At 36.9% G+C, this 17,154-nt stretch overlaps 1 protein-coding gene across 1 annotated transcript in view; it reads right to left on the bottom strand.

The window, feature by feature from the left end:
• Window positions 1-3,606: 3,606 nt before the first annotated feature.
• TEX13C (TEX13 family member C) overlaps window positions 3,607-17,154 on the bottom strand; it is an 82,632-nt gene continuing 69,084 nt past the window's right edge. Inside the window, 3 exon segments of the mRNA XM_023522175.1 lie at window positions 3,607-4,675; window positions 4,741-5,080; window positions 5,083-5,469. Coding sequence (XP_023377943.1) covers window positions 3,607-4,675; window positions 4,741-5,080; window positions 5,083-5,469 — 1,796 coding nt within the window.

The raw sequence follows: 17,154 nt of genomic DNA on the forward strand, positions 1-17,154 counted from the left end.
AAGAAAAGATAAAATGATTATAAGAAAACATCATATTTCAACAATCACCTTAAATGTAAATGGACTGAACTCACCAATAAAAAAGCACAGAATTGCAGATTGGATCAAAAAATGAAACCCAACCATATGATGCCTTCAAGAGACACATCTCAGCTGCAAGGACAAATATAGACTGTGAAAGGGTGGAAAATGACATTCCAAGCAAGTGGCATCCTGAGAAAAGTGGGTGTAGCCATACTTATATCTGACAAAATGGACTTCAAGATAAAATAGCTAATGAGAGACATGATGGACACTTCATAATGATAAAAGGAACCACACATCAAGAAGACGTAACACTTATTAATATTTATGCCCCAATCAGGTAGCCCTGCAATATATAAAACATTACTAACTGAACTAAAAGGAGTAACTGACAAAAACGCAATTATAGTAAGGGACCTAAATACCCCACTGTCAGCTACAGATAGATCATCCAAACAGAAAATCAGTAAATATCAACCTTAATTGACACATTTCACCAATTGGACATAATTGAAATTTACAGAGCCTTTCATCCCAAAACAACATTCTTCTTTAGTACATGAAACAGTCTCAAGGATATACAATATTTGGGGGCACAAAAGTAGCCTAAACATTTTTTAAAAGACTGAAATCATACCAAGCATATTCTCTGTCCATAATTCTTTGAAACTAGAAATCAACTATAAAAAAAAAATTGAAAAGAACCACAAATACATGGAGATGAAACAACACGCTACTAAAGAACAACTGGGTCATAGAAGAAATAAAAGGAGAGATCAAGAGATACATAAAAACAAACAAAAAATGAAAATATAACATATTAAAATTTTTGAGACACAGTAAAAGAAGTAATAATAGGAAAGTTCATATCATTATAAGCCTCTCTCAAGAAACATGATCCCAAATAAACAACCTAAATTTATGCATTAAAAAAATAGAAAAAGAACAAATGAAGCCTAAAGTCAGAAGGAAGAAAATAATAAAAATTGGCGCAGAATTAAATAAAATTGAGAAATAAAAAGACAATATAATTATTAATACAACAAAACTGATTCTTTGAGATTATTAATAAAATTGACAGACCCCTGGCTAGACTCACTAAGGAAAATAGAGAAAGGACACAAACAAACAAAATCAAAAATGAAAGAGGAGATGCTATGACAGATACCACAGAAATACAAAACATCATATAAGAATATTATGAAAAATTATACTCCACCAAATTTAATAACCTAGAAGAAATGGACAAGTTCTTAGAAATATACAATTTTCCTAGACTGAATCATGAAGAACTGGAAAATCTAAATAAACCATTCAACAGTATGAAGATCGAAACAATCATCAAAAACTTTCCAAAAAGTAAAAGTTGAGGACTGGATGCCTTCACCAATTAATTCTACCAAACATTCAAAGATTTAATACCTGTTCCTCTCAAACTTTTGCAAAAAATTGAAGACAAGGCAATACTTCCTAACTCATTTTATGAGGACAAAATTACTCAGATACCAAAACCTGGTAAAGATAAAACAAAAAAAGAAAAAAGAAAACTATAGACCAATATCTCTCATGAGCACAGATGCAAAATCCTAAATAAAATATTAGTAAATTGAAAAAAAAACCACAACATATTAAAAAGATTATAAACCAAGATCAATTGGGCGTCATCCCCAGGGGCATAGGGATGTTTCAACAAATGCAAATTGATTAATGTGATACACCACAAGAACAAATTAAAAAATAAGAATCATGTGATCATATCAATAGGTGCGGAAAAAGTCTTTGACAAGATACAGCATCCATTTATGATTAAAACACTTAATAAAATGAGTATAGAGGGAAAGTACCTCCACGTAATAAAGGTTACATACAACAAAACCTCAGCTAACAAACTAGCTTGCTATCTATAGCCATACACCCAAATTAACTCAAAATAGATCAAAGACCTGAATACAAGACCTGAAACAATAAATTCCATAGAAGAAAACATAGGTATTAAATGCATAGACTGGATTTAGAGAAGACTTTATGAATTTGACCTCAAAGGCAAGGGAAGTAAAAGAAAAAATAAATTAATGAACTCTATCAAACTAAATAGCTCTGCACAGCAAAAGAAACCATCAATGAATCAAAGAGGCAACCACCTGAATTGGCGAATATATTTACAAACAATGCCTCTGATAAGGGCCTAATTTCCAAAATATATAAATAACTCATACAGTTCAACAATTAAAAAAACTTACAATCCAGTTAAAAAAATGGGCAGAGGACTTGAACAGACATTTCTCCCAGGAAGACATACAAATGTCCAATAGATATATGAAAAGATGTTCAACTTCACTCACTATTAGGGAAATGCAAATCAAAACAACAATGAGATACCATCACACACCTGTTAGAATGGGTATCATCAACAGGGCATATAATAACAGATTTTAGAGAGGTTGTAGAGAAAACAGAACCTCATACACTGCTGGTGGGACTGTAAATTGGTACAGACACTATGGAAAACAGTATGGAGGTTCTTCAAAAAACTAAGAATAGAATTACCATATGACCCAGCAATCCCTCTTCTAGGTATTTACCCAAAAACTTGAAAACATTTATCCATAAAGATATATGAACTCTGATGTTCATAGCATCACTGTCCACAGTTGCCAAAACATGAAAACAACTGGAATGCCCATCAATAGATGACTGGGTATAAAAGTGGTATGTATATACAATGGAATATTACTCAGTCATAAGAATAGATCAAATACTGCCGTTTGAGACAGCATGGATGGATCTTGAGATTATCATGCTATGAGAAATGTCAGACAGAAAAACTGAGAACCATATGATTTCACTCATATGTGGAATAGAAAACAACGAGTAACAAACTTGACAAGCAACCAGAGACTCATGGACAATGACAGTAGATTTGTGGTTACCAAGGGAAGGGAGAGGGGGAGGTAGATAGGGATAAGAGGGGTCAAATATTTGGTGGTGAAAAGAAATTTAACTTTGGATGGTGAACACTAAATGTAATATACATATGACATATTATTGGATTGTACACTTGAAACCTACCTGTTTTTATTAACCAATGTCATCCACTCTAATTAAAAAAAATAATAAAGGATAAGTATGATACTCAAAAGTAGTCCATCTTTGTTAAATAAGAATATAAATATTTATATATTTGTGTGTACTCAGAATGATAAAATATGGTTAATTTGGCTAATGGGATAATAGATTATTTAATTTTCTGTATCATAATTTTGGTTTTCAAATTTTATGTGAAGTAAATGTTACTTTTTGATCAGAAGAGGGTCTTAGGAAATTGGGTTTTTTTGGAGTGTTCCCATTCTTACTTACCATCCTGAAATTAGTGAGTTTTTCCTGGGTCTAGGCCTCCACTCTAAACTGTTATACAGACTTTCTTGCATTCATAGCAGGCCTTGCGCCATGAAAAATTCATCACTTTACATCATGGGCAGCCCTAATTATCTGGACTGTAGTGTGAAGCAGACATTTCCAGGTGCTGGCATTCTGACACTTTTTTTTCCCTTTTGGTTGCTTAGACTTCTGCCCCTGAGGCTGTCATTTCTTTGGTCTATTTCTCAAACCACTGCTCCTGCTGTCGCCCAAAGGGGACATCCCCTGGGGACTCTCTGGACTTTCTTGACTGTGACTCTTGCTGTTTCCCATGGAGGATGTTCCCTGGGACATCACTGGACCTTCTTCTTGGCTATGGCCTTTGCAGTTCTCCAAGAAGTACTTCTCCTGGCGCATCAGTAGACCTTCGCCTTGGCTATGGCTCTTGACGTTCCCCAGGGGGAACATCCTCAGGGACGTCACTGGATCTTCTTCTTGGCTGTGGCTTTTGCCATTCCCCAGAGGTGACATTCCTGGTGACTTCACTAGATCTTCTTCTTGGCTGTGGCTCTTGCCATTCCCCAGGGGAGACATTCCCAGGGATGTCACTGGACCTTCTTTCTGGCTGTGGCTATTGTTCCCCAGGGGGAATGGCCCCTGGGATATCACTGGACCTTCTTCCTGGCTGTGTCTCTTGCTGTTCCCCAGAGGAGTTATCCCTGGGGACCTTTCTGGATCTTCTTCTTGGCTGTGGCTCTTGCCATTCCCGGGGGGGGGCATTACTGGACTTTCTTCTTGGCTGTGGCTTTTGCCATACCCCAGGGGTGCCATTCCTGGTGACATCACTAGACCTTCTTCCTGGCTGTGGCTCTTGCTGTTCCCCAGAGGAGTTATCTTTGGGGACTACTCTGTATCTTCTTCTTGGCTGTAGCTCTCGCTGTCCCCTAGAGGGGTCATCTCCTGGGACTTCACTGGATCTTCTTCTTGACTGTGGCTTTTGCTGTTTCCCAGAGAGTACTTCTCCTGGAGCATTACTGGACATTCCTTCTGGTTCTGTCCTCAGATGTCACCCAGGAAAGTTATCCCCTGGGGACAGATAGGACCTTCCACTTGGTTACGGTTTGTGCTTTCTCCCAGGGGACAGTCCCCCTGTATAGTCTCAGGATATTCCCACTGGCAATAGCATCTCTGGTCACATGGATGGGCCATCTCCTCCTGGGCCCCCACTGCAACCCACAGACCAGGTGAGTAAATTCTCAGAGGAGGCATCTGGGGTACACATGCTGCTGCTGCTGCTGCTGCTGCTGCTGCTGCTGCTGCTGCTGCTGCTGCTGCTGTGCTGCTGCTGTAGCTTCTGCTTCCATGACTACTGAGAGTGGTAGAGGTATTGAGTATGGGAATCCCATTGGGAATGGCACATGGAATGGGAATGGATGTGGCATTGGCAGAGGTTGTTGTATAGCTTGGACCCAGGGACTTGGGGATCCTGACATGTAAAGCACAGCTGCTGAGGCTGCCATCTGGGTCCTCAAGTGTGCTATGCTCTGCATCTCTGTAGCCACCATCTTGCCCTGTTCCTGTGCATCCATGGGCCATGCTGCAGCCCCACACTGTTGGGTTTCCGGTACAGGCACAGCCTCCTGAGGCAGTGGGTTGGCCTGTGCAGACCTCTCTACCTGGAGCAATCGACGGCGCAACACTCATCTGTCACCTGGCGCAGGGAGGCCAGAGTGCTACATAGCTGCAAGGCTATCTCCTCACACTCCTCAAGTAGCCGCTGCAGCTGGGAAGCCAGAGTCCAGGAAGCCACCTCACACTCTTCCACCTGCTCCTGCAACCAGTGGACTCAGGGTACCTGCTGGTCCCTCTGCCTTGCGGCCACACACACGCTCAAGGCCAGCGCACTCCAGGTGCAGGCTATCTTGAGAGCTCACGGCACCTGAGGGTCAGCCAGGACAGCCCAAAGCCAATCCTCTACTTCATTCCAGAGCCATGAGCAGAAGGTCACATAGAAATCTGGGGTGCCCCCATTCATGAGGATTTCATTGTTGATGAACCTGATCACCTCGTTGTCATGGCTGCCGTGTTCTATTCAACCGATCCCTCACAGACGATGACGCCCCTGCCCCATCACCACAGGTAATGGCTGCGGCTGCCAAGAGGTCCGTCCCTCACCTCTTTGATCTAGTTCAGTCCTAGTCCTGGCCTCCTCCTCGGCCTGTCTCTTCCTTCACTCCTTTGTTTTCCTCACGAAGAGTAAAGCAGACTCCTTCACCACGCCAACCCCTACCAGGCAACGGCGTGACACGTCACAGGGACGACCTATGAGTCACGCCACAAGGACTGCTGGGGCTGACTTCCCTCGGCGGACCGCCCCCTATGGGGTTAACAGGCAGAATGGCTGCACTGGGTACTACAGTGCTCTTGGATGGCCAGGGGGGCACTGTGGAGTTCTTGGAGACACTAATAGTGGCCACTCACACACCCAAGGGCTGCGATGGGAGTTCCTCTCTCTCTCTCTCTCTCACACACACACACACACACACACACACACACACACACACACACACACACACCTGGCGTAAAAGGCAGAGTGGGTCAGAGGAGGTAAGAAAACTTCTGGGAAAGGAAGGGAGTCGAGGTGGAGAAAACTGGGTTTCAGGACCCCAGGTTCAGAGAGGTTCAGCAGAGTGTGAGCTTGGGTCTACCAAAACCCAGAAAAGGGGCAGGACAGTGAGAGGGAAGACTAAGCTCACACTACTGCCATGGGGCAGGTGATGAGGCTGCATGTTGGAGCAGTAGTAGGAACCAGGTGAAGGAGAGCAGAATACGCCACCCCAAAATATACCACTTTATCAATTGTTAATTTCAAATTAAAGTTACTTAAGAAACAGCTGGTGCCAGAAGGGAAGTTGACCCTCCTTAGTCCCCCTGAAAGCAGAAAATAAACCTCCCATGTGAAAAGAGGGTAGAATACATCCTTATGACCAGAAATAGGGAATTTACAGTCAGAAGGCTGTATTAAATACATACATACATGCATACATACATACATACATAAATACATACATACATACATACATAAACTTGATACTTCTTCACTAATTTTACTACTCCAAACCCAAACCTCTTGTCTTGTCAATTCTTCACAAATATATCATTTCTTTGGCTAAAAGACATAAAAGCTACCTGCTTTAGTCACTTCGAGTCTCATATTTCCGTGGGGCTTCCATACATATGAAATTTTTCTCCTGTTGATATGTCACATGTTAATTTAATTATTAGACAAGCTAAAGCACATAAAAGGGAAGAAGGAAGAAGTTTTCTGCCCTTACACAGGTTTAGCTATGTACACTGTATATAAGTGAAGAGAGAACCTGGGAACTGTGGAGGATTACAAGGCTAAAACCATTGGTGAAAGCTGGCTAGGGGCACTAGAAAGAGGACTGCTGTGTCGGCTGAGTGGATAAGGAGGAAAGGGAAACCAGACCAAGATGTTATAGGAAGCTATTAAGAACAGAAGGCCACAATAAAGATGAGTTACCTGATTCAATGACAAGGAGGGAAGGACATTTTGGATTTCAGCATTCTAAACGAGCATTCTGATGGATGGTGAGACAGTGTTTATGAATACGTATGGGAGAAGTGCATCATAATGAAGATGTTAGATCTCAGATGTTTATGGGGGTTTCCAAAGGACACCACAAACCATGTAGTGGGGATTTCCATTATGGAATGAGCGAGGAGAACTGCTCTTTACTCATCTTCTCTTTTATCTCTCAATTGCCCTCCTGTCCTCAAGCCTTCTACATAGCTCCCGCCTTTCTTTGTCTCACAGAAGAATGTTCTCTTCTCAACTTTAAAGCTACATCCCTCACCTGTAACTTGGATCCCAGCATCTCCCATCTACTCAGGGAGTTCAATCCAGTCATAATCTCTCCACTCTCTTCTCTATTTCAGCCCCTTCCTCTCTATTAGCTCCTTCCCAGTTATGGTATGAGCATGTTCAAGCTTCTTCCATGCTGTATAATGTTTTTGTCTACATTTCCTATACCTTAATTTCTACCCATAAAACTGCAGAAAATATTATAAGGGCACCACATAAGGATGACCTTCTCCCCTCTAATAATCCAAATTTCTTATAATTTGACCTTTCTGTAATCTTTGACTCTGATGACCACTCCCTTTTTGAAACTCAGTTCTCCCTCCCTTTTATTCTGTGACACCAAACTCTATTCATTTATCTTCTTTCTGGCCTCTCCTTCTTAGTTTCCTTTTGCTGTCTGCTATGTTTCCATTCACCCTTTAAATACTAGTATCTCCCTGAGTTTTGTCCTCAGACACCTTGATTTTTTTCCTTGGCATATTCCCTCATTTCAGATACTCTTTCTATGCAATTCCATCTATTCTCTTGTGCTAAGCTACCATCTTTAATTGCTAAATACTCCCAAAACTTTATACCCAGTCCTGTTTTGTGTTTCAGACTTCAGTTTCACCTAACCAACAACTTCCTAGAAACGTTCACCTGGTTCTTCCATAGGCACAAATTCTCCACAAGTCCCAAACTCATCAATACTTCTTTGAACAAATGGCTTCCCAATTTCTTAATGTTTCTGAGGATCTACTTCCTCGAAGAGTGGTTGCAAGGATGAAATAACACATATATAAAGTAATTGTCACTTACATTATATCATTCTTATCAACATTAAAGAGATATTCATGTAGAAAGTGGCATTTTATCTGGGATTTGAACAATGGTTAGAAATTAGATAAGGGCGATGAGGAGGAAAACAAACCCAAACATGACAAAAATATTTCTCTGTCACTTACCAATTGACTGTGTGACCAAGATTGTACCAGGTCATCTTGTTCTGCCATATCCAGTTGAATTATATTGCTCAATACATATGACAACAGCTTCATATGCTTTCATTCTATTATGTTTTTAGAAGCTGGCATCTGGTTCCCCACTTACCTGCCTTCTACATTTAAGCTATTTCCATGGATGCTCTTTACTAAAGCTGCACATCTGATACCTCCAAGGAGCCACCATGTGTGTACTGACATTGTGATATTTCCAGGATCTATGTTGCCTTCTGGGCACTGAAGGCACCATCTGCCTCTGATTAGAAACAAAACACGTCCTGTATATGAAGGTGGAAACAGAAGAGTTGTTGGAGAATAGAATTAGGACTATACTTGGAAAACACAGAAAAGTGAAAACACATAGTAAGATATAATTATGAAAGTAAATGATTTTATATATATAATAATAGGTCAGTAATAGAAAAATAAAAAGAAAATGGAAAATTCCAGTATGACCCTGAAATATTAAAAAGCCACATTCAATGTGTTTATCTAACTCTCTATATAAGTAACCATAGATAACAGTTTTTTTCCTGAAAATAACATTTTCATGCTTTAACCAGTTCAACTTGCCAAGTGTTAAAAATAAATATTGTAAGTTGCAGCACCGTTTTGCTACTATATAAAAAAGTATTCAGGTGTAAGAGGAGCAATTGTCAATATTAACAGCTCTAATTTCAAAATTAGCACTAATTATCATTGCATATTAAGTGAAAGTTAAAGTAATTTCATTTAAACTGAAACTAAAGTTGTTTACTGATGAATTTTTAATAATCTTTTGCATATTTGCATTATAAACAATAGTGATAGTGCTAATAAAAGGTTTCTCTATTATTTATTATTTATACAGTAATAAATAATGGATAACTTTTTAGTACTTACTATGTGCTATTTGCTGTGTATATTTTGTGTGCTTTATTTTATCCAATCATCACCACAGCCATGTGAGTTAAATAACAGTATTACCTCCATTTAAATAAGTAAATTGGGGCTTAAGAAAGCTAACTAATTTTTACAAGGACCTACATCTAGTGTGTGGAAGCCAGCACTAATACCTTGATTGGCGCAAGAACAAAACCCATGCTCCTAACAGTACACTCTATTGCCTACAATGACACATTTACCCAGAAATCTGAAACTCAAACTAAGAAAATCAGCACATGATAGATGTGATAACACATGTGCAAAAGTCATACTAAAAGAGAAAATATCAATCCCAAAGCAAGAACGCAGCTTGCCTATAACCAATTAGGTAACCTAAACGTATTTTTTAAATGACTCAAATGAAGAGGAGTGAACAATATGAAACATAGGAAAGCAGAAGTCAGAGAGTACAAATTTAAATTGGCATTAAAACTTGTACAATGTAGAGGCTATTCTAACCAAAGCATGAGAACATTCCAGTCCCTTGACCAGATCTATCTCTGGAATGGAGACAAATGCATCAGACCACAAGAGTTCCATGACAAAATTCTGTGAAAATTATCTAACCAATTCTAGTTGTTCTCATTATGTGTTCATCTATTGTCTCCTGATAATATTTGGACTTCCGGTATAACTTTCAAGTATGGAGGCTATTCCCTGATCATCAACTTAAGTATTGCAGACTGCTAGACTGTTGTGTTTATCATGGAAAACAAATAAACCAGCACTAGGATTTTAGACAATGATCCTTTTTGAATTAGACTAATGTAAACTAGTGCCTGAGAAATTGGTGACATTCAGATACCTGATCAAATCGAGCATCTGACCTATAGAGCTGAGAAGTATATCCTGGGATGGGGTAGCCCCTCAAAAATACATCCATCCTAGGTGACAACATTATGTCATGATTCATGCCACTATAGGTTAAACCTACATGACCTAGACTGAGAGAGACAATCATTAAAATTTTGGGAAGTTTCAGATATGCCATTTGCAATGTCTCTCATTGTCTGAAATCCCTACAAATAGTAGAAATTATGAATAATAACATTTGGAAAAAAGCAAGTTTGGTTACATGCTGTAGTAACTGCCAATATTCCACTAAAGCAACACTCCTCTAAGATGTTCTACTTCAAGAATTGACGTTCTATAACTAATGCAAATTAGCGATTGATTTTAGATTGCTATGATAGAATACTATTGCTTTTGATCCAAATGCATAGGTCATCACTGTTCATATTTTAGTGGCAAGATTAGTGTGTTATATTTCCAAGGACAGATATTTCCTACTCTACACCTGAGGTCTTCCTTTTGTTGTTTCCTTCTCATCATTTTTTTTTTTTTTGCCAGAGAGCTAAAAATATTACATTATCCTTCTCAGACTGCAATTTAAGTTGACAGAAGTTGGATGCAATAATATATTCCCATACCTGCTAGTATAGTTGTATGTCAGTGGGGCAAATAAACCCATGAGTTATAGTAATCCATTTGCTATCAATCCAGACCACATTACAAATGGTCTTATGAGTGATGTTATAATAAAAATAGAAGAAATGTCTTTTATGTCTATCCATTTCACAGGTTAATGATGCTCCTACAACCTTTCTTTTATTAATAAATACCATGGATCTGCAACTCACAGAATTATGTAAAGAACTCAAAACGAGTTGTTTTTTTTAATCTGTATCATGTCTTGGAAGTTAGAAATCTCAGTCCTCTTCTAACTGCTCTATGTAAAAGAAAGAAAACATCCTTCTATTAATGATAAATATTTCTCTCTTAGCTTCCCACTCAGTCCTCGATTTCCTGGACTCCAGATTCTGTACTCATTACTGTTTCATAACTGATCTTGCTAAGGTTACAAATAGCTTCCTAATTGTAAGCTATTTCTCAATTGTAAGGAAGATTTGTCAATGCTCACTTTACTGAATTTCTCCTATATTGTTAATGACAATCAATCCTTCTTTCCTGAAATTCTTTACTCTTGATCTCCAAGACACCACATTCCTCGAGTTAATTTAGTATACCTCCAATCATTCTTTTTTTTCTTTTGTGTGTTCCTATTCTTGCATTTGCTCAGTAAATATTGCTGTTTCCCAGAGTCTGTATCATTACACTTATCTTCTCATTTTACACCTTTCCCCAAGTTCTCAACCTTTACCTATATATTCCTAACTCCTATATCTACATCTCTAACCTATATCACTCATTCAGGTTTAAGATTAATACTGAATGCATGCTAAATGTCTTCCATAAGCATTAATATCACAACTAAACTCACCTGTAAATACCATATCACCTACTCTGCTCCCTTCGTAATTATTTGATAGCTATTGTCAGCATCTACTCAGTGACCAAACCTAGAAATTTCAAAGTCATCAAGACTCTTCTCTCTCCTTCTCTCCCCCCTATATCCAATTGGTGGCTATAATCTCAATATTCCTTTGGTTTGCCATTACTTTAATATCCACATTACCTAAGGTAACCATCATCATTTGCCTAGACAAGTACATCTTCCTAACTGTTCTCACAACCTCTTATATATACTCCTTTAAAATTATCCTCCCAAAAGCTTCCAGGACAATCTATTTTAAAATTTACATATAAGCACCATGCTTAAAAAAATCATTCAGTGCCCATATTTTTTACACAGCAATGCCCAAACTTCATAATATGTTATTTAAGCTCTTCACGATTGTCCTTATTGGCCTTACCAACATAATTTTTTATTCATTCCTTTATCAAATGCTACATTCAAGCAATGTGTACAAGGCTTGTAGTCCCTCACACATGCCTTCTTGCTTTTCATGTAGTTCTTTCTCATGCAATTCTGCTGCTTTCTCTACCTAGTTCAAACTCTCTTCACCTGGTTAAATTCTAATTATATTATAATATTCAGAATAGGTATCACATTATCCAGAATAGGTGATCATCTTACCTTGACATACCCACATCAGTTTTTTCCCCTGTTTTATGCACTACTCTATTTATTCATCTTTGTAACTTCAGTATCTAGCACAGTACTTGTTACATAATGCATGTCTACTGAATGAAGGGATTCCAAAGAGTAACCACTAGGTATTAAATATAGAGATTTAATGAAGTACTCTAAATTCATTTTATTTTATCTTTTCCTTTACAAATGTCTAACCTTCAATTTCCATCTTCTCAGATTAAAGAAGCCCACTGTTCATATTCTACTCTTGAAGATCTTACTCCTCAATCATTCTGATTAATTGTTACTTATATTTAGAACTTCTCCAGCTCAAACACATCTTCTAGATATGGCGGTAAGTCTTTCATTTTTTATACAAAATAGACTATTGTATTTTTTATATTTAATATCCACCATGATTATGTTCAGTATTTTCTAGACCTTTTGACCACGGCAGCAGGCTAAAATGATGTCTTTGGCATTCAACAAATATTTAATAAGTGTATATTTTGTACTAGGAGCTGATGATTCAGCATGACAACTAAAAACAAGGTCCTTACTCTCCTGGAGTTTGAATCTTGTTTTGGGAGTAGGAGATGTCAACATAGACAACAAACAAATAAAGAATGAATAATAAAATATGCATGGCAAGGCTATAAAGAAAATAAAACCAGTGGATACAATAAAGCATCCTTGAGTGTCTGGAGAGGCTATGTAGACTCACAGCTCCTTTCTATAGGTGTAACTGACAAACTAGGTACCCATTATCCTATGAATATAATTTGGATTATTTTCCTCAAATACATTCTATGTGCTACAATAACTCTCACTCTCACTTTCATGCTCATTCACCTTTAAAAGTCATACTTACTTTCTTTTATCAGTATGACACATATTCCAATTCATTTGAGTCAGGGAAATGTTAAAAGCGGTCCCACAGAGTCCCTGGTTGAATTTACCTCTTAGCATTTCAGCTAGAGTGATCTCATAGCGAATGACTTTTCTGTTTTAAAACGACCAACTTAGCATTTTACTACCTAAAAAGCTATGATGTTAACTGCTAACTTGGCAAATGTATTGCCAACTCATTCTTTCACATAGCTTTATTTAACAAACATTTAGCAAACATTATGTTATAAATTTATGAAAATTAAAACCAGCATTTATACCGATGAGACATCCCAGTTTTCACTTAACTACCCAGAGAAGTACATGCCTAGCATCAGTGTGTCTTTGTAGTTCCCTTCTCCTCATTTGCTCTGTAACTCCTTTCAAAGTGGTAAGTCTTTTGTTTTTTCGTTTGTTTGTTTCTTTTTTTGTGAAAAATTAACCCCAAATTTCCAACTACTAGTGTTGGTGATAGAAATGAAGAGAAAGAGAAAATGAGATCTAAGAAAGTAGTGATTCTTAGCCAGCAAAATAGAACTCTTATGTGAGAAAGTATAATGATTATTAAAGTGATATTTGCAATATTTAGAATTTCCAAATGTCTTTAGGTATGTCCTTTGTGAACATTAAGAGTCTACAGCAGTCTTTTCTAAAATTGCCTGATCGTAAGAATTATCTGGGTCACATATAAAGATACAGATTTATGGCAAGTGCTATAAAGAAAATAAAATCAGGCTCTCTCCTTCTGGTTATCATTTAGGAGGTAAAGTGATGGCAGGGAATCTGTATTTTTAACAACTGTGCCAGGTAAATAAAATGACATGCCAAGAGGAAACATTGTTCCGTATTACTTTCTTCATAGGATAAAGAACTTGTGAAATAGATTGTAAATGTTTTCACAAATAATAGGTACTTGATAAATGTTTTCATCCCATTTCCTTTCTTCCTTGTTTTTGTGGCCTTTTTATGAAATTGTGATATTTAAGGAGTTTGTATATCTCACCTCTAAAGCTCTGCTTTCTATGTGAAAGAGGAATCAAGTTCTTCTATGTTATTGTGACCTTCTCCCACAATTTTGCCATATAATCCCAACATTTTTACTCACCCAAATGCCATATTACCTATCAAGTCAAACATTCTTCGTAGTTGAATTCTAGTTAGCATTTTGTTTAGGCCATTCATCAATGTTATTTTGCATTTATCATGATTTCTATTTGGCTTTCAAATCTCAATATTTTGGTTGGGCCTAGAGTAATGATGATTTTATCCAATTTGTTATGCCTTGGAAAAAGTATATTGGTATTACTACTATAGTATTTTAAGCAGGGCAATCATAGTACTAATTAGGGGCAGAATAAAAACTGAAAAAATTCTTAATTCTCAGTCCAGTACTTTTTCCATACTACCCTGCCTCTCAGCATGGATTAATGTAAACAATTATAAATGCTCATTTTAGAACAATAAACAAGTTATTAGCTATTATTTATTTTAGGGCATCTTTATACTGATAAATCTATAAACTATTTGTACTTAAACTGAATAATATTTGGAGTAAATGTTAATTTGATTATTGAATTATCAAGTAGAATTTATGGCATTATTATCCATTTCTAACCCTTTTATCCTTTTACATATCAGGACTAGATAGGTCAGGTTTAACTGTAAGGCAGGAAAAAAACATACTAAAATATATTTATTTCTATTGACTTGAGTTTCTCAGAAATGACGTCATAGGGAAACTTCCAGTATCACATAGATTTTTAAATGTGGTATGTCACCTAATATGACTCAACAGAAGTTTATGGGCTAATCATAAGTTATTTTTGAACTGATATCCTTTATATTGTTAGTTTCCCACCCATATGCCCTGTTTCCTAAACAATATGATCAGCTCCCAGATCGCAAGAACTACATGGTAAAATCTCTGTTTTTTACCCAGAACTTAGTAAATGTCATTTAGTAAACGCATGCTATTTGGTTGATCACCTTCTCACAATGGGATCTCCTGGGATCATCTAACTGGTTCAGACCCCTTCCTAAGACTAGATGAATGACTAAACCACAATTCGCATGAACTGGCAGCCCACAAGTTGAATCTTGCCTTCATATAACAGTTGTCACCAGGTTTTTAAAGGAAACAATGTCAGTAGTCCTACATCTACACCTCTCTGACATTTGTTATCTGCCTGTCATAAAACAGCCACTAATGTCATTCTTTTGAATATATCTAGAGATAAAGACTTTAATATATAGATCATCACCCAGATAATCAATAAAGTTTACTTGGTAACCAACTCGAGCATCTCCATTTTTATTATCTTTTCTCTTTTCCACTTCTTAGTGATCAGACACTAGACAACAACTTTTTACATTATAAATCTTATATTGGAAGACTACAACAAAATGACCCTTAGCCATCTATTCTTCAAGAGAAATAAGCCTCATTCATGTTACTTATCTTCATAAATTGATTTTCTGTAGCTTTCATTCTATCTCCCTGCCTCCAATCTCACCTTTTCCTATACCCACCACCACCAGTGGTTTGAGCTAAATGTAAACAGAACTATGTTAATTCCCCTACCATAAACTCTTTCCCTGGCTCCCCACTGACGATATGATACATTTGAATCTCATTAGCATAACATACGAGGCCCTAAGAACCTCATTTATATCAAGTTCTTTTATGTAAAATCTCTCTGCCCTATAGATAGGACATAAAACGTTATTTCTGGTGATAACTCTTATTATGGGCAAGGCTCCTAATTGAAATTCCTCTAGATAGTTAAGGGGAGCAGAAGTTTCTCTTGAGCACATGGGGTCTCGGTTTCCTTTAGTGCAAAATAATCCACATACCACAGAGGCAGATCTCAGGGTGGATAGTTCTGAATCCCTAAATAACAGTTCCTTCCTAGATTGGTTTTGTCCACTGTTAACAACAACAACAACAACAAAAAACAATTAATTATTAATTAAATGAATCTTGTTAATCTTTGTAAGTGCACCCAAAACTCCAGGTACACAGTTCTATTGTGTGTGGAGGGTTAGTAGAGATTATTTTTAATAAATAAATGGTCTGAAGTTATTTTCTAAAAAACAATCTCCAAGTTATCCATATAGCATTTAAAATTCAAAAAATATATATTCTTATAGAATCTGAACTAGTTCAGAAAATGGTAAAAAGAAAGATGACTTATTTGCTTTTGTATAACAGATTTTTTAGAGGTTTAGAGATATGAGGGAACCATAGCAATCAATTAGTCTCACTTCCATTTTACTGTTTGAGAAAACTAAGTCTCAGAGTTTGCATATTTGTCTAAGCTATGTAGGTAATAAGTAGCAGAGCTGGAAATCAAAGCAACCTCTTCTGTCTATCTTTTCAGTGTGTTTTTACTCCACTACACTAGAAGGACTTAACCATTTTTTTGTGCCATAGACCCTTTTGACAGTTTGGTGAAGCTTATGAAACTCTTCTCAAAATAATATTTTTAAATAAAGAAAATATCTAGATTACAAAGTAACTAAATGTATCAAAATATAGTTATCAAACTATTGTGATATAGTAAAATACACCTTCATTAAAGCTTTAAGATTTATTGGCAGGTTTAAAAAACTATTCTAATTTCGCAGTACTGATGAGCATGATATTTTGAGATATCTGGAAGAACTAACTGTGATTTCTATTGATGATAGAGTGTCAGATACTTCTAATACAACTGTGGAATTCTTTTTATTTACCTTGATAATTGAAGGAAATGCTAAATTTCAGTAACAGAGTAGCGGAAATGAGAAAGTAATAATTTTCTCATAAAAATTCATGGACACAAGATAATCGAACCTACACAGGTGATAAAATTGTATATAACTTGACACACACATACACACATATTCACATGAGTGAAAAATTAGAGAAATATGAATATGATCAGTAGATTTTATAAATGTTAATATCTTGGCTACGATATTGTACTACAGTCTTGCAAGGAATTACCATTGAGGGAAATTAGATAAAGGTTACACAGGACTTTTCAGTTAAAAATTCATACTCCAGTTAAGAGCCCTTGCACTAACAAAATGATATAGTGTTTCCAAAGTGTTCTTGAAGATGTGTTCCAAGACATATGAAAGGTATTTGGAAGTCAAGAGATATTTTTTAATATATA

The sequence above is a fragment of the Pteropus vampyrus genome, unplaced genomic scaffold (genome assembly GCF_000151845.1).
Source record: "Pteropus vampyrus isolate Shadow unplaced genomic scaffold, Pvam_2.0 Scaffold335, whole genome shotgun sequence".
Taxonomy (NCBI): domain Eukaryota; kingdom Metazoa; phylum Chordata; class Mammalia; order Chiroptera; family Pteropodidae; genus Pteropus; species Pteropus vampyrus.